General features: G+C 36.7%; 1 protein-coding gene across 3 annotated transcripts in view; it reads right to left on the bottom strand.

Moving 5' to 3' along the window:
* Positions 1 to 8,338: 8,338 nt before the first annotated feature.
* mxi1 (max interactor 1, dimerization protein) overlaps positions 8,339 to 21,845 on the bottom strand; it is a 31,284-nt gene continuing 17,777 nt past the window's right edge. For 2 of the 3 annotated variants that reach the window (NM_131237.3, NM_001308638.2), the window contains exons 4-6: positions 17,542 to 17,656; positions 16,021 to 16,210; positions 10,507 to 10,859 (exon numbers count right to left, since the gene is read on the bottom strand). In NM_131237.3, coding sequence (NP_571312.2) covers positions 10,696 to 10,859; positions 16,021 to 16,210; positions 17,542 to 17,656 — 469 coding nt within the window. In that variant the 3' untranslated portion in view covers positions 10,507 to 10,695. Of the gene's footprint in view, positions 10,860 to 16,020; positions 16,211 to 17,541; positions 17,657 to 21,845 lie in introns of all 3 variants that reach the window. The other variant, XM_087302365.1, reaches the window with a different exon arrangement.

Genomic DNA, 21,845 nt, shown 5'->3' with positions numbered 1-21,845 from the left:
TTGTTTGCAAGTGTGGAGTCCTGTGAAGGAGCTCCAGATGGAAAGTTTTGTTTTGTGTTTACCTCATAGTTAAAGTTGTTGCACGTCCGCCGGTTCCTGCCTCAAAATGAGCGAGTTTGAGGCACTTGTACATCCTGGAAGTGTTCAGGAAAAGCAAAACAACAGCGAAGAAACTTGACACAGAGGAACATTTACACCTTACTGCCAACTAGCGTTTCGGAAGTGTTAATGCAGACCAACAGAGACAGCGCGCAGAAGTATAAATGCACAGCTACGTGCGTTGCATGCACCGTGGGTTACGCCGGTCACTGGACGCAGAAGTATAAACCAGGCATAACAGGTAAACTGTGCAGGAAGGTAGATCTCCAGGAACAGGGTTGAGCCCTCCTGCACTAGATTAAGGACACAGCAATAGTGTTTGTTGCCGCAGGTTTTACGGCACAATGTTAAACTTTGACACTTTTACAGCACTCACATACATTAAAAATAAAAGCCACGGCTGAACATAGAGGCTCCAAGTGGCGGTCGCCAAATTTAAACCAAGAACAGTCTTGGTAGTCTTGGTCTTCTTTGGCTTTTGGCATAAGCAGTCACAGTTTTTCCCTCTCCCTCCCATATCTCTCCTGCTTGGCTTCTCTTGGCACCTCTGAGGCTCTCCTTGCCCTGCTCTACAAACAAATAAGGAATTATGGATTTGATCAGCTGGTCTCTGAACACAATCGACACCATCTTCTTTACGAGAAGTTTGGGTTCGTGGGAACCCAACTGTCCTGCAGGGATGTTTGCTGCTGGATACATGATGGACAGGGGTGAGAAGTAGCACATTCTGTGCCTGGTCGCTCTGTCCTTGGAGGATGTTAAAATATCTATCAATTCTGAACTTTGATAACAGGGTTTCTGCTGATGGGCTTAGGCGGGGCTCTGGGGTATTGATGATTAATAAAAGTGGTTGGTGCGGCTCAAAACCTTACCAAGCTGGCCGGATGGATTGAAATGGTAGTGAACAGAACTGTTAGTACTGTGTGACTGTGGCTATAGACCGCAAATTGGAAAACATCAGGGAGAAACTAGCGGCTTTGCAACAAGTTTTGGTCAGACCTGGAGACCATCTTTGACCAGCGCCCCCTGGCTGCAGGACCAGATGGCTGCCGCTTTTATTGGACTATCCACATTATGTTATGTCTGTGTTTGTGCTTGTGTTGGGGCTTTTTTTCTTCCTGATCTCACCCTGCCCTTCAAGACTAGTCTGAGAGGGGCTTTTTTTTCGCCTACCTCTTCCCTAATAAATCACATTTCCTCTTTCTAAAAGCACCTCTCGTCTGACCTGTCTCACCTGTCTTCCCCTGAAATGTGTGATGTTTGTGTATGGTCAGGTGGGTCCAATTTTACTGCATGTAAAAGTGCATGTGAGAAATAAAAGCTTTCCAACATCATCGTCGTCTTGTGCTGCAAACATTGGGCCACTATTCTCATTTAGTGAGGTTAATATTAAAAATGAAACAGCTTAATATTAATAATGACTATATTATGGTTGTTAGATACAGTTGGTCAGAATTATTAGCCCCCTTTAATTTTTTTCCTTTAAATTATATATATATTATTATATTTTTTTTTTTCTAGAGAAAGTAAAATTTGTTTTATTTCGGCTAGATTAAAACAGTTTTAAAGTAAAAACAAAAACATTTCAAGGTCAAAATTATTAGCCCCCCTAAGCTATATATTTTTTTTCTGTAGTCTAAAGAACAAACCACTTTTGCGAGTCACTGGAACTGTCATTTTGGGGGTTGCAGGCTGAAAAGTTTGGGAACCCCTGGGATAAACCATTATGGTTATTATAATAAAACCATGGTTAATTTTCATAAGGCTGTCATTAGAATTGCACAAAACATAAAACATTTATTTGAAGGCAAAAGGAAGAAAATTGTTAACAAGTAACCTCAAAATATCGTTTTTAAAGATGGTGTCGAAATTATTTAAAAAAAAATAGCCTATTATAGTTTGTGGCCATCACTTTGTAAAACATATTCTGGAATAGTTGGTGGTTCATTCCGCTGTGGCGACCTCTGAAATACAGACTAAGCTGACGGAAAATGTACAAATGAATCAATGAATAATATTTTGTACTACTATCTTGCTGGTAGCAACTCTTCTGAACGGCCTGAAGAGGGCAGCAGAGGATCGGTTACAATAATTATATAAATTTTATATTTCAAATTTACCATATAGGGCAAAACGGTGGCTATGTGGGTAGCACTTTCACACTGACAGCAAGAAGGTCACTGGTTCGAGTCCCGGCTGGTTCAGTTGACATTTCTACGTGGAGTTTGCATGTTTTCTGCGTGGGTTTCCTCACAGTCCAAAGACATGGGTAAGCGAGAGTGTGTGGGTGTTTCCCAGAGATGGGTTGTGGCTGAAAGGGCATCTGCTGTGTGAAACATATGCTGGATAAGTTGGCGGTTCATTTCGCTGTGGCGACCCCTGATTAATAAAGGGACTAAGCCGAAAAGAAAATGAATGAATGATTCCTTTAAATACTCAGAACAGATGGTAGCAACTCTACTGAACGACAGGGAATCGATTATAATGATAAAATTGTATATTTTAAATCAAACATATCAGCTTATTTAATATATTCGAATCAATGCTTTTTTATTGTTATTAAAATTGTGTTTAAGATCAATTAATAATAATAAAAGTCCGTAATCTACATAGAAAACACTTTATACTGCTGCACTACAGATAATCATTTGCCAAGTTTGGCCTCTAGAGAGCGTCAAAGGAAAAGTGATTAATCTGTATTATGACATCATGTCAATCAAAACTGCTGCACCACACACTGCTAGACAAAGATATGCATTAAATAATATGACACTTTTTTTTACTCCCATGTTAATTCTTAAACTCATTGGATGTAGAAATGCTGTACACTATACTTTGTGGAATTGAATTAATTAATTAATTTTTATTTATCTTTGTTTTTACCATTATTACTTTAGTTTTTTTTGTGTGTGTTTCATATTTTGTATTGTGTTGTATGTTTGTTCCTGATGGTTATGCTATAAAAAATAAAATAAAATAAAAACAATACTGTTTGGAATTAAACAGTAACTGACTAAAATACACTGCTAGACAACTGTTAAATCTCTTAGACTGGTTAAAATCAAGAAAAGTGACAGATTCTTGGATTATTATGATAATTATTTTGGAAATATCACAGATACATTAGTCCTTCATTCATCTTGCTGTATTTGTGTTTTGTATCTCTGTTTATTTTTTAAATTTTATTTTCTCTTTTGTTCCTGGTTTTTATTTGTTTGTAATATTATTGAACCTCTTAAGTTATTATCAATGTTATATAATTGTCTTGTTTTGTGTAAGATCAGATTTTGTATGTTTGTTATTGAAGTCAATAATAAAATAAATTAAAAATACACTGCTAGACAACCAATTGTTTCTTTTGTAAGAAACAATCTGAGTCTCTAGTTCACATATTTTGGCAATGCAGCTATTCTAATTCGCTTTGGAAAGATTTTTCCCTTTTTATAATTGAGAACATTGATTCGACCTTTCCTTACTGTGGGAAAATGTTTTAATTGGTTTTGTTAATTACAAGACAGAACCTTTACATGAAAAGAAAATAAATTTCTTTAATCTTCTCATCTTATTAACACAATTTTATAAACATAAATGCAAATTTACAAACCGAAAACCCTTTTTTTTAACATTTTGCTTACTGAAATGCTGTATTACTTTAAAACTAACTCTTTTACAAAAAAGGCTTAAAAAAACACAGAAATTTGTAAATTATCAATCTTTTCTTTTAATCTGTGATGTATATACCCCTTTTTATTTTTGTTTTCTTTTTTTAATGTTTTTTTTTTATTTTCTTAGTGTACTGTGATTGTATATTCACTTTTCACACAATAAAAAAACACTACAATATAACGTGTACAATATAAAATTATTCCTATTTTAGGACATTTTTTCTGCAATTCTAATATAGTTAACATCCTTCAAATACAAATATTAACAATAACAATAAAATTACGGAAATTCGTTTTAAAATACTACATACAATTTACCCAGTAAAATCTTTATTACCAAAGTACATTGTAATGACAGCTGTAGTTTCTGTAAAGCAGATAAAGAGAGTCTTTGTAGTTTAATTTTTGAATGCAATGTTGTAAAGCATAGGTCTCAAACTGGATCCCTGGAGGGCCGCAGCTCTGCACAGTTTTGCTGAGTTGATCCAACTAATCAAGGTGTTCAAGACGACTAGAGATTATTAAGCAGCTGTGAGTTGGAGGTGGGTGTAACTAAACTGTGCAGAATATTTCTAAAATGACAAAACTTAGCTATTATTTTACCTTAAAAGATTATATATATATATATATATATATATATATATATATATATATATATATATATATATATATATATATATATATATATATATATATATATATATATGAGCGAGGCAGTGGTGCAGTAGTGCTGTCGCCTCACAGCAAGAAGGTCGTTGGGTCGAACTTTGGCTCAGTTGGCGTTTCTGTGTGGAGTTTGCATGTTCTCCCTGCCTTGGCGTGGGTTTCCTCCAGGTGCTCTGGTTTCCCCCACAGTCCAAAGACATGCGGTACAGACGAATTGGGTAGGCTAAATTGTCCGTAGTTTATGAGTGTGTGTGTGAATGTGTGTGTGGATGTTTCCCAGAGAAGGGTTGCGGCTGGAAGGGCATCCGCTGCGTAAAAACTTGCAGGATAAGTTGGCGGTTCATTCCGCTGTGACGACCCCGAATTAATAAAGGGACTAAGCCGACAAGAAAATTAATGAATGAATATATATATATATATATATATATATATATATATATATATATATATATATATATATATATATATATATATATATATATATTTATTTATTTATTTATTTATTTATGTATTTATTATGAACAAATTCAATAAAAGTCTTGAATATATTGTTATTCTCTTTATTATCAAAATATCACATACACCAACATAAAGTCATCTCCCACATTAAAGTTTTTTTTTTTACTGTGAAATTGTTGAAAAGCAAAACATTTAAAATTTAAACAATCTGAGATATTTATTAATTATTATAATAGTTTTCAATTTCCCTGTTAATTCTAAAAATCATTCAATGTAGAAATGCTGCACATTATGCTTTATGGATTTTTGTAATTTTTTTTATTTTTTTTTATCTTTGTTATATTAGTTTATGTTCACCTTTTATATTGTGTTGTTGTATGTATGTGTTCCTGATAGTTTTGGGCAACAAACAATACACTGCTGGACACAACTGCTCTTGTATTTAACGAAAAACATTTACTGTGGATGAGAAAAGGTAATGTAATTATTTGTGTGAATTAAATTGACGAATGAAGTGCAACACAATTAATATTGCAGATACTGATTTTTGTTTACTATTTACTCAAAAGGTAAAATAAATAATGAAAAACAAAACCCAAAGACATTTTTTGGACAATCTTGGTGTTTATATGAAATATTGCATTTTAACCCACAGCTAGAATCAGAGGGCACACAGCAGTATCCTCTGAGTAAATGTACTCAGTTCAGAGAGTATTTGGTCCCTCTTTAAATAAGGGCAAACAGGTTGGTAGTAAGTAAAGCTGCTGTTTGTGGAGTTGCTTAATGATCCTCTGCTGAGATTTTGAGAGATTTAATGTATTATATTTTGGCTGATTTCATCTAAGGCTGTGAAGTCAGTTGTAGTTTTGTGCTTCTCTTCTATGTTTCAGCTTATAAACAACAAGTGTTCATCATCAGTGCTCCATCATCACTTAATCCTTTCATTGTCTCATTAACTTGAGTAACTTTAACTCACTTTAGAGAGGGACCAAATACTTTCTAAAATGAGTAAATTTTACTCAGAGGATTTTGCTCTGCATGTTTACAAAAAAATGGCCACAAGTTCACCAGGACCTCTGTTTCTTCACAGTTGGAAAAACCGTGCTTTGCTTTTAACAGACCCGTTTCCCAGAGGCTCATCACAAAATCAATGGATGTAGTAATGCTGTACGTTATGCTTTGTGGATTTCATTTTTTAATTTTAATACATTTTTTTATCATTGTTATATTTGTTTTTTTATATTTACCTTTTGTATTGTGTTGTTTTATGCATGTTCCTAATGGTTTGTGCAATAATAATAATAATAATAATAATAATAATAATAATAAATAAATAAATAAATAAATAAATAAATAAATAAATTAATTAATTAATTAATTAATTAATTAATAAAAATACACTGCTGTAAATAAAATGGCTCTTGTATTTAACTAAAATAGTTTTGCGGATGGGGAAAAAGTAACACAACTATTGAAGTGTGAATTAAGATGACATTTAAATTAAGTGCAACCAGTGTTGTAAAGTAACTAATCACAAATACTTAAATGACTGTCATTGAGTTTTTCTCAGGAATTGTAATTTACTAAGTAGTTTTAAAAGTGTGTACTTTTACTTTCCCTTAACTACATTTTTTTGTGCAGTATCAGTACTTTTACTCCACTACTTTTTTCTTGTCTATGGGAATTAGAAAAATCAGTCCTGTGATTTTTGTCCAATGAACTACCTCTAGACATGGGTGATTTATAATTGCAACAAACTGTTTGGAAGCGTTAAAAGTGTCCAAGAAGATGTCCAAAATCTTTAAACATTGACCCAGAGACTGTTTAGATGCATGTCTCTAATGACAAGATGACGGATGTTTACTGTATGATGATCGAAATGGCCTTAAACACCCAGCAGGCACCTGACATCACAACCTAAATCTAACTTAATATTAATGTCTTATGATGTTGTGTGTCTGCTGAACAAAAACTAAATGCACTACAGAATGTTACGTTTACACACATCCTCAAATTACATGTAAATGCATCAGGTTTTCACACAGTAATACTCAGTACTCGAGTACTTTTGAAAGGGCTACTTTTTAGTCATAGTTTGAGTAATATTTACAACAGATACTTTTACTCTATTTGCACTACATTTTGGGGCAAGTAATGTTACTTTTGAGTATGATTTTTCAGTACTCTTTCCACCACTAAGTGCAAAACGATTAACCATTCAGAGACTGATTTTTTTCAGGTTACTAATTACCAAGCGGCAACCTCCCGCTCTCCCTCAGGAAGCCAATACGGAAGTAAACTGCAATTCATCCGATATTCCGCTAGTCCTGGCCGCTCATGGCTTCAAAATAGAGCAAATTTCAATTGAGCCCACTGTTAGAATGGCCAACTTTACAGCAGAAAAAAAGGTGTTTACAGCCTGGTACAAAGAACGATTTTGGTTAATACAGCTAATATTACCCTTCATGACAACTGTGAGGGGGGCGAATTCTTTAATAACTCATCCATTTCTTTTATATTAAGTTATATTAAGTTTGCATAATTAAGGGCGTGGCCACTTGAGTGACAGCTAGGTCTCATTGGTCGCCGTCACGTCACCTCAGCTGAATCCTGCAGATTAGCAACTGATCTCGGTATATTTATCATATTTCTGTGTTGTTTTATGTGGCTTTACACAGTCAACTGCCTTTTGAACTTGTTTCCTACAATTATTAGATGGCATGGCATGCTGAGTGCACTTAATTGTGCTCACAAACCATTCACGTGGCCTACGTTTCCCATGTGAGTAAAGTTATATACTTATATACCATCTCTATACATGAATTTGTTTTATTTAGGATCATTTATCGTTTATATTTATATTTAGAGCTGTAATTCACTGCTGAATCTGACGAATTGATTAGCTGTAGGCTCTAGAACAGTCATCTGAAGCGTTGTCATACAGTGTTATGCTGGAATTCATCAATAGTCTTTCATTAACTAACACAGACTATATCTGAAGTGTTTGGAAGTAATTCGCGTTTCCTCCTGTTGAAAAACGTCATAAGAACAATGTTTAGTGGCTCAATGTATTACAGCAGTGTTTTTAAAAGTCTAAACACTTTATTGATATAGTATACAACCAAGCACAAGTGGTCAGAATACAAACGAGTCACAGGTGATAAAGTATTAAGAGTTCTCCCAAAGTAAAGTGTGTCTGAACCAGGTCCAAGCAAACTGCCAGCAGGTGTCTGTAGCTCCGCCCACTCTCCGCCTCTTTGCCCTTGTTTGGTATCCCGCCGTGGGTGTGATGATGCGCGAACAAAATGGCGACGGTTGGCCGCGCCTACTTGTGGCTTCTTTTGCGCTCTTTAGAAACCTATGGGTGACGTCACGGATACTACGTCCATATATTTTACAGTCTAGGCTAATTACTCAAAAGGTGAAAAAAACAAACAAGCACAAAGACATTTTTGGACAATCTTGGTGTTTATTTTAAGTATTGCATTTTAACTCACAGCTAGAATCAGAGTGCATGTTTACAAAGAATGGCCACAAGTTCATCAGGACCTCTGTTTCTTCGCGGTTGGAAAAAAGCTTTGCTTTTAACAGACCCATTTCCCCGAGTCTCATCACAAAAACACAGATGCTTTTCTTCAGGATCCGTTCAGCATTTTTCCTTTTCCTCCGGAGCGATATTCAAATCAGAGAGCTGATCCCAGACCAGCGCACCATTTTTCTCTGGGAAGCCTCGCTGATTTTAGGCCCGAAACTGTAGGGTGGCCTCAAAACGACAGTCCATTTCTCTTCAAAACAATCTTAAATAAAACAAAACAAAAAGCACTGGCGTCTTAGAATTGGCCCTGGCTTTAAATAGTGCAGATTCTTTAACCAATAAAACAAGATGAATAAAAAGGAGAGACAATAAAAGAAGAAAGCAACATGACGACGATAGAGGTTCTCGTCTGTGGTTTGGCCAGATGTTGATAAAGCACCGCTTTTTTTTTATAGTTCGGTTCTGACGAACGTGCAAAAACTTCTCCTCCGCAGCACAAGCAAAACAGTTTGTTCTAAACACAATGGATTAACAACAGTCAATACTAAAACTCTTTTAACAGGGGTGAGTACAGCTAACTCCACACATATGGGGCCGTTCAGCAGCCAAAAAAGCATTTGGTTGATGCTGGATCGCGACACCCAGCAGATGCAGGCAGAACGATTGCAAATGAGAATTGGCTTTAATGCGCAGACAAAAAAAAGCAGCTCTGCGTTTGGGAAAGATTAGCTATTAAAAGTCACAGACGGAGTAAGTTTTACGCTTTAGAACTGAACTGAGGGGAATCGATGAACAGGGGAGGGGGAATGCCATCATCAACAGTCTGACGAATGAAATAAGTTAACCCTTTTCAGAGCAAGGGGAGAAAATAAATACGACTTGAGGAAAGTCAGTCAAGTCTGAATGCTTCTCATCACACAAAATAAAGAAAGAAATTAACATACAGTACAGCGGGAAGCTGGAGATTGAACTCCACATCCACAGCACACGATACTAGTAGTGGAATGCCTTTCAGCCTTGAAACAAAAACAAATAAACAAAAAATATCGAATAAATAAAAGAGTGCCACTCAGAGATTTAACAGAAGCCCACGCTAGCTCCATTTCATGTGTGTCGTCATTTCGTTTGAAAGAAAGTCGTAAAAATTCCTCAGAATTGAAACTACTTGGGGTTTCATCCAGCATATTGAACAAATAACACTGTCCATGCCACCGCAAAAGACTCTCACAGGAGGAAGATAGTCAATCTTTGCAAAAATATAATTTAAAATGCACAAAACACAAGACGTACAGCAACAGAGGCAATTTCTACCCATGGGTAACTACCTTTTTTTAGTTTTTCGTCCACCAACTTTTAACTTTAATTTATTAAACTATCGTATTTATGTACAAAACGAAACTAAACGAGCACGTTGGCGTTGCTCTTTTGGACGGACACAAGCCTTGTGTGTCTCAGGAGGAGGAGTGCTAATGTGTTGATCTGACTACAAGAGTTTATTGCTTATTTCTGCCAGGAGAGACATCTAGCTAAACACGGGAGGGTGGATAATTTCTCTGGCGTGGTGCCAGTTCTACTGAGGGCTCTATGCGGTCGAGTGCAAGATCGCTGGGTTTTTAGCTGCTGTGTGGACAGTACTTCCACTGTTTAAATGCACCAAAAATATCCCACAGCCATGGGATTGTTGTTTGTTTTCCGCCGTCTTTGATGGACGCAGCAGATGTTCTTCTGCATTATTGGTTTTGTCACGTAGCACCAATGACAGTCCTCATCGCCGATGTGCAGCGACGTTAGAACCATTAAACCAGATGAAAAGGTAAGTTTGGGGCTTTCCTGTGTGTTATGCATGTCAGATGATCCACGATTTGGTTGGGATTAGTTCACTAGTGACCAGTTCACGACCCGTTCATGTAGAGAATTAACATTCAGGGGTTTCGATTAAAAATTAACATCTATGTTTATACATCTACGCTTTCCGTTCGGAAAAAAGGGGGATTTAGATACTGACAATAATCAGAAAAGAATCTCTTATTCAAGAATAAAACCATCTAATATGCCAATTCATTAAATCACAATCACAGATTGTTTCCATCTCAGTCGATCATATTCTTTCAGATACATTCACAAATTAAAAACAACAAATCAGGCATTCTATAGGGTGGGCGGTGTTCTGGTCACCTGACTTAAATAAGAGTCTCTGATTGGTCAAGGAGGGCAGGACTCATTTCCAGGGCTGGGATAGTATGTGTGTGTGTGTGTAAAGAAGAGCTCATCTTATGAGCTGAAGGCCAGTTTGATGCTGCAGGAGGAGTAGCCCTCGTCGCTGGCAGTGCTCTGTAGACTGCTGTGGTCATCCAGATCGCTGGTGCTGGCTGTGCTCACGCTGTCCAGCTCTCCATGAGAAAACTCTGTGCTCTCCACGTCCACCTCCATCTCTTCTGTAACACCAGAGAGAAAAACCAAGTCAGAGTCAGAGATTTTCAATGCATCGCCTATAAAGATAATGTCACATGAATGGGTAGATGATAAACAGAAGTAAAATCAGATAGAATGATAGATCTACAGAACTATAGACAGAATGATGGAACTGTAGACAGAACAACGGAATTAGAACTGTAGATAGAATGAAGATACTGTAGATAGAACTACAGAACTATAGATAGAATGACTAAACTGTAGAAAAAATGACGGTACTGTAGACAGAACCATAGACCTATAGATAGAACGACAGAACTGTAAATAGAACAACAGAACGAAAACTTTAGATAGAACTATGATACTGTAGATAGAACTACAGAACTATAGATAGAACAACAGAACTGTAAATAGAACAACAGAACGAAAACTGTAGATAGAACTATGATACTGTAGATAGAACGACAGAACTGTAGATAGAGTGACGGAACTAGAACTGTAGATAGAACGACGATACTGTAGGTGGAACTATAAATAGAATGACAGAACTGTAGATGAAATGACCAAACTAAAATTGTAGATAGAATGATAGAATGATGATACAGTTGGTAGAAATACAGAACTATATATATATATATATATATATATATATATATATATATATATATATATATATATATATAGAATGGCAGAAATGTAGATATAACAACAGAACTATAGATAGAACAAAAAAAAACTGTAGATAGAACAACGAATCTATAGGTAGAACAGCCACAGAACTATAGATAGAACGATGAAACTGTAAATAGAACAACGATGTTGTAGATAAAACTACAGAACTATAAATAGAATGACGGAACTGTAGATATAACGATGTTACTGTAGATAGAACTACAGAACTATAGATAGAACGACAGAACTGTAGATAGAACGACAGAACTATATATAGAATGACGGAACTATAGATAGAACGATGGAACTATAGATAGAACTAAGGATCTATTGATAGAACGACTAAACTATAGATAGAACGACAGAAATAAAGATAGAACGACTGAAGTATAGATAAAACGACAGAACTATGGATAGAACGACAAAACTATGGATGGAATGACAGAACTATATATAGAATGACAGAACTATGGATAGAACGGCAGGATTATGGATAGAACGACAGAACTATAGATAAAACGACAGAACTAAGGAAAGTACGACAGAACTATGGATAGAACGACAGAACTATGAAAAGAACGACAGAACTACGGATAGAACGACAGAACTTTGGATAAAATGACAGAACTATGGAAAGAACGACAGAACTATGGATAGAACGACAGAACTATAGAAAGAACGGCAGAACTATAAATAAAACGACAGAACTATGGATTGAACAGCAGAAATATAGATAAAACGACAGAACTATGGATACAACGATAGAACTATAGGTAGAACAAAAAAAACTGTAGATAGAAAAACTTATCAATAGGTAGAACGGCAACAAAACTATTGATAGGATGATGATGGAACTATAGCTAGAACTACAGAACTATGAACGATGAAACTGTAGATAGGACAACGGATCTATAGGTAGAACCATGACAGAACTATAGATATAATGATGATGGAACTATAGATAGAAAGATGAATCTATATATAGAACGGCAACAGAACTATAGATAGAATGATGACAGAATGACGTAACAATAGACAGAACGACAGAGCTATAGATAGAACGATGAAACTGTAAATAGAACAACGATGTTGTAGGTAAAACTACAGAACTATAAATAGAATGACGGAACTTAGAACTGTAGATATAACGATGTTACTGTAGATAGAACTACAGAACTATAGATAGAACGACAGAACTGTAGATAGAACGACAGAACTATATATAGAATGACGGAACTATAGATAGAACGACGGAACTATAGATAGAACTAAGGATCTATTGATAGAACGACTGAACTATAGATAGAACGACAGAAATAAAGATAGAACGACTGAACTATAGATAAAACGACAGAACTATGGATAGAACGACAAAACTATGGATGGAATGACAGAACTATATATAGAATGACAGAACTATGGATAGAACGGCAGGATTATGGATAGAACGACAGAACTATAGATAGAATGACAGAACTAAGGAAAGTACGACAGAACTATGGATAGAACGACAGAACTATGAAAAGAACGACAGAACTACGGATAGAACGACAGAACTTTGGATAAAATGACAGAACTATGGAAAGAACGACAGAACTATGGATAGAACGACAGAACTATAGAAAGAACGGCAGAACTATAGATAAAACGACAGAACTATGGATAGAACGACAGAACTATAGGTAGAACAAAAAAAACTGTAGATAGAAAAACGTATCTATAGGTAGAACGGCAACAGAACTATAGATAGGATGATGATAGCTAGAACTACAGAACTATGAACGATGAAACTGTAGATAGGACAACGGATCTACAGGTAGAACCATGACAGAACTATAGATATAATGATGATGGAACTATAGATAGAAAGATGAATCTATATATAGAACGGCAACAGAACTATAGATAGAATGATGACAGAATGACGTAACAATAGACAGAACGACAGAGCTATAGATAGAACGACAGAACTCTAAATAGAACAACAGAACTATAGAAAGAACGACAGAACTATAGATAGAACGACAGAAATAAAGATAGAACGACTGAAGTATAGATAAAACGACAGAACTATGGATAGAACGACAAAACTATGGATGGAATGACAGAACTATATATAGAATGACAGAACTATGGATAGAACGGCAGGATTATGGATAGAACGACAGAACTATAGATAAAACAACAGAACTAAGGAAAGTACGACAGAACTATGGATAGAACGACAGAACTATGAAAAGAACGACAGAACTACGGATAGAACGACAGAACTTTGGATAAAATGACAGAACTATGGAAAGACCGACAGAACTATGGATAGAACGACAGAACTATAGAAAGAACGGCAGAACTATAGATAAAACGACAGAACTATGGATTGAACAGCAGAAATATAGATAAAACGACAGAACTATGGATACAACGACAGAACTATAGGTAGAACAAAAAAAACTGTAGATAGAAAAACGTATCAATAGGTAGAACAGCAACAGAACTATAGATAGGATGATGATGGAACTATAGCTAGAACTACAGAACTATGAACGATGAAACTGTAGATAGGACAACGGATCTATAGGTAGAACCATGACAGAACTATAGATATAATGATGATGGAACTATAGATAGAAAGATGAATCTATATATAGAACGGCAACAGAACTATAGATAGAATGATGACAGAATGACGTAACAATAGACAGAACGACAGAGCTATAGATAGAACGATGAAACTGTAAATAGAACAACGATGTTGTAGGTAAAACTACAGAACTATAAATAGAATGACGGAACTGTAGAACTGTAGATATAACGATGTTACTGTAGATAGAACTACAGAACTATAGATAGAACGACAGAACTATATATAGAATGACGGAACTATAGATAGAACGACGGAACTATAGATAGAACTAAGGATCTATTGATAGAACGATTGAACTATAGATAGAACAACAGAAATAAAGATAGAACGACTGAAGTATAGATAAAACGACAGAACTATGGATAGAACGTCAAAACTATGGATGGAATGACAGAACTATATATAGAATGACAGAACTATGGATAGAACGGCGGGATTATGGATAGAACGACAGAACCATAGATAGAATGACAGAACTAAGAAAAGTACGACAGAACAATGGATAGAACGACAGAACTATGGATAGAACGACAGAACTTTGGATAAAATGACAGAACTATGGAAAGAACGACAGAACTATGGATAGAACGACAGAACTATAGAAAGAACGGCAGAACTATAGATAAAACGACAGAACTATGGATAGAACGACAGAACTATAGGTAGAACAAAAAAAACTGTAGATAGAAAAACGTATCTATAGGTGGAACGGCAACAGAACTATAGATAGGATGATGATGGAACTATAGCTAGAACTACAGAACTATGAACGATGAAACTGTAGATAGGACAACGGATCTATAGGTAGAGCCATGACAGAACCATAGATATAATGATGATGGAACTATAGATAGAAAGATAAATCTATATATAGAACGGCAACAGAACTATAGATAGAATGATGACAGAATGACGTAACAATAGACAGAACGACAGAGCTATAGACAGAACGACAGAGCTATAGATAGAACGACAGAACTCTAAATAGAACAACAGAACTATAGAAAGAACGACAGAACTATAGATAGAACGACAGAAATAAAGATAGAACGACTGAAGTATAGATAAAACGACAGAACTATGGATAGAACGACAAAACTATGGATGGAATGACAGAACTATATATAGAATGACAGAACTATGGATAGAACGGCAGGATTATGGATAGAACGACAGAACTATAGATAAAACAACAGAACTAAGGAAAGTACGACAGAACTATGGATAGAACGACAGAACTATGAAAAGAACGACAGAACTACGGATAGAACGACAGAACTACGGATAAAATGACCGAACTATGGATAAAACGACAGAACTATGGATAGAACGACAGAACTATAGGTAGAACAAAAAAAACTGTAGATAGAAAAACGTATATATAGGTAGAACGGCAACAGAACTATAGATAGGATGATGATGGAACTATAGCTAGAACTACAGAACTATGAACGATGAAACTGTAGATAGGACAACGGATCTATAGGTAGAACCATGACAGAACTATAGATATAATGATGATGGAACTATAGATAGAAAGATGAATCTATATATAGAACGGCAACAGAACTATAGATAGAATCATGACAGAATGATGTAACAATAGACAGAACGACAGAGCTATAGATAGAACGACAGAACTATAAATAGAACAACAGAACTATAGAAAGAACAACAGAACTATACATAGGACGACGGATCTATAGATAGAATGAGAGAACTATAGATAGAATGATAAAATGATAGATAGAATGATACATTTAGATAGATACAATGGATAGACTAAATTAAAGAACAATGGATAGACTAAAAACAGATAAATGAATAGATTGACAGATAAATCTACAGACAGCAGCTGAATGCCTTACCCTGGTCTGAGTCGGAGCGGTCGGATCTCTCAGAGCATGGGGTCGAGCCCACGCTATCAGTGCGTATCCTCTCGGCCTCCAGCGAGCCCCCGCCGTCCCGCAGCAGGTCCAGTCGCCTTCTCAGGTGCCGTTGCTCTCGCTCCAAACTCTCCAGCTGATACCGAGACTTGCGGTCCGCTTCCTCCAGTTTCTGTGGGAAGACAGAGAACAGTGACTCACGGATAATTACGGAAAATCACTAACGGCACAAAACAAAAGACTTCACGCTCTAATCAGTGGTTATCACTGCTAACAACACATAAGCAGAGACACATGCAGCACTTCAAGATTATTTATTTGTTTATTTATTTATTTATTTTCCCGCTTTTACCACTTCAGGATTGAAATGTGCACCTACCAATAAAGGAGGTGTGTGTTTTGTCAAGCTTGTGTGACTGATAGATTTGTTTACTACAGTTTTGAGCACAGTTGGGATCAATAATCCATCCGCACGTGACCCTTGTGACCTTATAATACATTAAGCTTGAACAATACTGCATGACCCCCAGCTAAAACCACCAACGCGCACACACACACACGCACACACACATACATAACTGGTCGGGACAGCTCAACCTGTTATTTAGGGGAAAACCAGTGGCTCTCTAAACCGAAAATAAAGGGTTATCATGACTACATATTTTCAACAATGCAAAGTATCTGTGTGTGGGGCTTGTCGTGTGCTTAACAAAAAAGGCTTTTGAGGGATAGAAACTTATTCGTTACATTAAGGGATGTGGCTCCATTTACAGGAATGTGTGTGTGTTTTGTTAAGGTGTGAATCTTTGACATGCTGCGAGCATATTTGGAATTGTGGGTGAGGATACATTTTCAGATCAGATTTAAATACGAGCCATTATAAACAATATAAGGCAGCACAGTGGCTCAGAGGTTAGCACTGTCGCTTAACAGCAAGAAGGTCAATGGTTTAAGTCCCGGATATTGTTGGCATTTCTGTGTGGCGTTTGCATGTTCTCCCCGTGTTTGCGTGGATTTCCTCCGGGTGCTCCGTTTTCCCTAAAGTATAAAGACATGCATTATAGGTAAATAAACTAAATTGGCCATAGTGTATATGTGTGAATGTAAGAGTGTATGGGTGTTTCCCAGTACAAGGTTGCAGCTGGAATGGCATTCGCTGTGTTAAACATATTCCAGAATAGTTGGCAGTTCATTCCACTGTGGTGACCCCTGATGAATAAAAGGACTAAGCCAAATAAAAATGAACGAATGAATGAATTTATTTATTAGTATACTATTATTATTAACAGATATAAGCTTGTTTGTTTTGAAAATAATGCTGTTGTTGATAATGAATCATATAAACTAAGCAAAGGTTACTAATAACATGGAATAACAGAGGGTAAACGTGTCGCATAAATGTGGTTAGCCAAATTCGAAGTCATTTTTCCCATATGAGCACCACTGCTCAACACACTAGGCCACAGCACTGCTTCATTCAGGAGCTCAGTTCAGTGCATTTACCTTTATGTGTGCTTTGGCCTTGTTGAGCAGCCCCAGTGTGGTGTGACGGCTGCATTCTGGTCCCAGCGGGATGAGCGTCTTCAATCGCTCCAGACACAAACGAAGGTGGGCTCGCCTGAAACATGACAAGAGACAAACGTCAACTTTGCACACATGTATGCAGACGCCTACAAAATACTCAATGAACTTGTTGTGCCTGCGTGGTTTGGTCAACAGCTTTCTAGACAACACCTCATACTCTACCTTCAACACAAACCACGCAAACACGCCCACATATTTACATACAAATACCAGTGAGAGCTCGGAGACTGTTTTCAAGGAAATCAAAGTGCTTGAGGGTTTCGTTTTTCTGGCACAGAGGTTACCTGCAGAGTTTGTTCTGTACTCACAACAGCTTAGTGAACTAAAAGTGAAACTATAAAACAGCATTATGAAATAAAGGGAATTTAAAACAGCTGTAAAGGAAATTTTACAAAAGACAGTGCGGTATCACTTTAGTTTAAGTAACAATTCACACTATTAACTGCTTATTTCTAGGCCCACACGGAATATCTGCACACAAAGATCTGCAGATTTCTAGCTCATCATTGCTTGGGTAAATGTGTGTAAATTTCAACATTATCGTTAAAAGTATTCATATGATTTATTTACAATACAGTTTGTAAAAAAAATATTTGTATATCTTATTAGATGTCTTTTGTTAGAAATATTATATATTAGACTTGGTTTGTTTACCAAATAAGTGGATCTAAATGGATTTGCATTGTAAACATTAAGTAAAAGTTCAAAAGATATTCTTTTTTATTTCATATAGGTATAACAAAAGTTTTTAGTCATGATACGCTGAAAATTATTTCGCACAAATCCGTAGATTTTTTTTTTTTACTTAATATTTAAAAAAAAAAACTGCACAGAAATAGCAGATAAAAAAATGTCTGAGCCTACATATTACCTATTATTAGGGTATGATCCTCTATATTCATACAGAAAGTATGATCTTCTATATTCTATATTCATACAAAGTATGATCTTCTATATACCTAATCCTACTCGATACCTAAACCTCTTTGCATTAACTTAGCATGTAAATGACTCTCGCTTGATGCTTTTTCCACATCTGGTGTGAACGCAGCACAAGAGAACTAACTTATATTAGCACTTGAACTAAAAATTTTGCTTTAGAAGCTAAATGAAATATAAGTAAAAACCTCATTAATATGAGCGCATTGATCTTAGTCAAACCATTGTTAACCTTTATAAGTGTTTGCAGCACAAAATGCTAACAGATACAACTCATGATCTTAAAATTGTACTAGTAAATGTTGTAAAATATTAATATTAGCCCCTTTCACACAGTGCTGGCGGTAAATATCTGGAAAATTGGCAGAACGAATTTACCAGTATTTTCAAAAAGTGCCCATTCACACATAATTCCTTTCTGGAAAATAGCTGGTAATTGTTATTATTTTGTACTGTTTGTTTACTAATGTCAACAAATTAAACTTGGAAAGTTACTGGAAAGTCGGACCAAATAAACTAAATAAAATGATAAAATGGAAACCTAAAAAATAAAGTTTGGTTTAGGGTCAGTGCATGTATTAACACTTACTATTAATACAATTGCAAATATGTATGTGTAAAAATAAATAAAATAAAACATCACCATAGGTATTAACATGTCAAAATCACAAACCTAACAAAAACATAAAAACAAAATGAAACTCAAAATATTAGTGAAAACAATATTATAATATTATTGAACCCAAAATAACTCTAAATGTCCAGCGCCAGCTTTAACATACAAGCAGACGCTCTGTCTGCATTTTATGAGTCCCACACAGGCATGAGCGTGCCTGTATAGGGCTGATAGATATCAGCGAGTGTCTCTAATTGTGTTATTGAGGCTTTTCAACTCTAATTCCGTTTGCATTCCTCCTTATCGGCAATGAAGATGGCTGCTCTCTTTCTTTCACACACACAGAGTCTGTCTGGCCTGCGACAATGGCGGTAGATTTATCACAAGCTTTATCGCTATGTCTGAGCACCACCGAGAGGGCACTGTTATCAGGACACCCCTCTCAAACTGTCTGCCGTCAGTGTGTGTGTGTGTGTGTGTGTGTGTGTGTGTGTATGTGTAGACGTTGATTGATCAGCCTGCTGCATTAATGGCTGTAGGGGCAGACTGCTGTTTTAGACTTACTTGTAGCTCATACAAATGACTGCGTCAAGGTCTGTAGTTCATCTACACTGAATTTTACATCAGAGTGTCTACGGTATGTAATGCAAATATCTTTAAAACTCTTCTCACGCTATCCCCAATATCAACCGTCTGCAGACATGAAGGGAGTCACGTCGTACTCTGGAGCGGCGCTTGCTGGGAAGGCTGTATGTACAGTATATGTGCGTGTGTTTGCTTTAGTCTGCGTGTGGCATGATAAATAGCTTTGTATCAGTCACCAGAGACCGTGCCAAACAACAATCACTAAGCCCGCCGTCTCGCAGACGAAGTGAAAAACAGCATCTTTCAAAGAGCAATTATGATGTCACGCATAGGACCCATTGCAAAACAAAAAGAAAAACACACACAAGGTGTGTTGCTAATGCGTTTCAGTTTCTACAAATAACTTGTGGTGTGAATGACAATCAGTGCGCAGAAGGTTATGTAATACAGTGAACTTTATCATAGTTACTCTGTTCCAGAACCTTGTGCTTCCTTACATCACACACACTTCAAAATAAGAGTTCTGGCATTAATGTTCTATGAAGAATCTTTACCACCCATGGAAAGTTTGCATTCTATTAAAGCAGGGGTTCTCTAACTTGGTCCTCAAGGTCCAGTATCCTATATCCTTAGCTCTAACTTGCCTCAACACACTCAGATGTGTCTGACTGGGGTTGGAGGTAAAATCTGAAGAACACCGGACCTCCAGGACAGAGATTGAGAACAACTGTACTAAAATTTATTTTAGATTTAATAAATAATAATAATAATTCCGTACATTTATATAGCGCCTTTTTTGGACAGTCAAAGTGCTTTACACATTTTTAGGGGGAATCTGCTCATCCACTATTAGTGTGCAGCTTTCACCTGGATAACACAACAGCAGCCATATTGCGATAGACCACACAACTGCTGATTGGTGGAGAGGAGACAGAGCGATGAAGCTAATTATGATATGGGGATGGAGGCCAGTGAAAGGGACCAGTGGGCAAAATTGGCTAGGATGCCGGGGTTAAACCCCTACTCGTTTTCGAAGGACATCCTCGGATTTTAAACAACCAAAGAGAGTCTTGTATGTTAACATCTCATCCGAAAGACAGCGCTCACTAAGCAGTATAGAGTCCCCATCAATATACTGGGGCATTAGGACCCACACAGACCGCAGGTTAAGCACGCCCTGCTGGCCTCACTAACACCACTTCTGGCAGCAACCTACCTTTCCCATGTGGTCTCCCATCTAGGTACTGACCAGGCGCAGCCCTGCTTAGTTTCAGTGGGCGACCAGAGAAGCTAGCTGCCAGCCACTTACTTTAGAAACGGTTTACTAATTTCCTCTTAAACAGAAGATATTTTTTGCAGTTATGCAAAAGGCATATTTGGCTCCCCAAAAGAACCTGGTTTTAAACTGCTCAGAAACACCCATGTTTAATAATAACCACAATAAGTATTTGGAATGTAAATATTCCATTGGAGATCTGTATGATGAAAAAAGGAACCTTTATTTTTAGAAGTAGGGCTGCACGATACAGGAAAAAAAAATTGAACACTGTAATTTTCCTGCAATATATATTGCAATATTAATACAATTTCAGCAGATGACTTAAATAGCTCTACTAGGAATGAAATCATTAACTTTTATTGGAATAATAGTGTAGAGGAGTGAAACAGAAATTTCAAGTATAAATAAATTATATAGGCGATGCAGTAGGTAGTGCTGTCGCCTCGCAGCAAGAAGGGTGCTGGTTCGAGCCTTGGCTGGGTCAGTTGGCGTTTCTGTGTGGAGTTTGCATGTTCTCCCTGCATTCGCATGGATTTCCTCCGGGTGCTCCGGTTTCCCCCACAGTCCAAAGACATGCGGTACAGGTGAATTGGGTAGGCTAAATTGTCCATAGTGTTTGAGTGTGAATAAGTGTGTGTGGATGTTTCCCAGGGATAGATTGCGGCTGGAAGGGCATCCGCTGTGTAAAAACGTGCTGAATAAGTTGGCGATTCATTCCGCTGTGGCGACCCCAGATTAATAAAGGGACTAAGCCGACAAGAAAATGAATGAATAAATTAGAGCAAAGATAAAAGTGAAAGTAGT

This window comes from Danio rerio, chromosome 22 (assembly GCF_052040795.2).
Source record: "Danio rerio strain M-AB ecotype USA chromosome 22, GRCz13ab, whole genome shotgun sequence".
Classification (NCBI taxonomy): Eukaryota; Metazoa; Chordata; class Actinopteri; order Cypriniformes; family Danionidae; genus Danio; species Danio rerio.
Note: the sequence above shows the minus strand (reverse complement) of the source record. Positions and strands in the feature narration are given on the sequence as shown.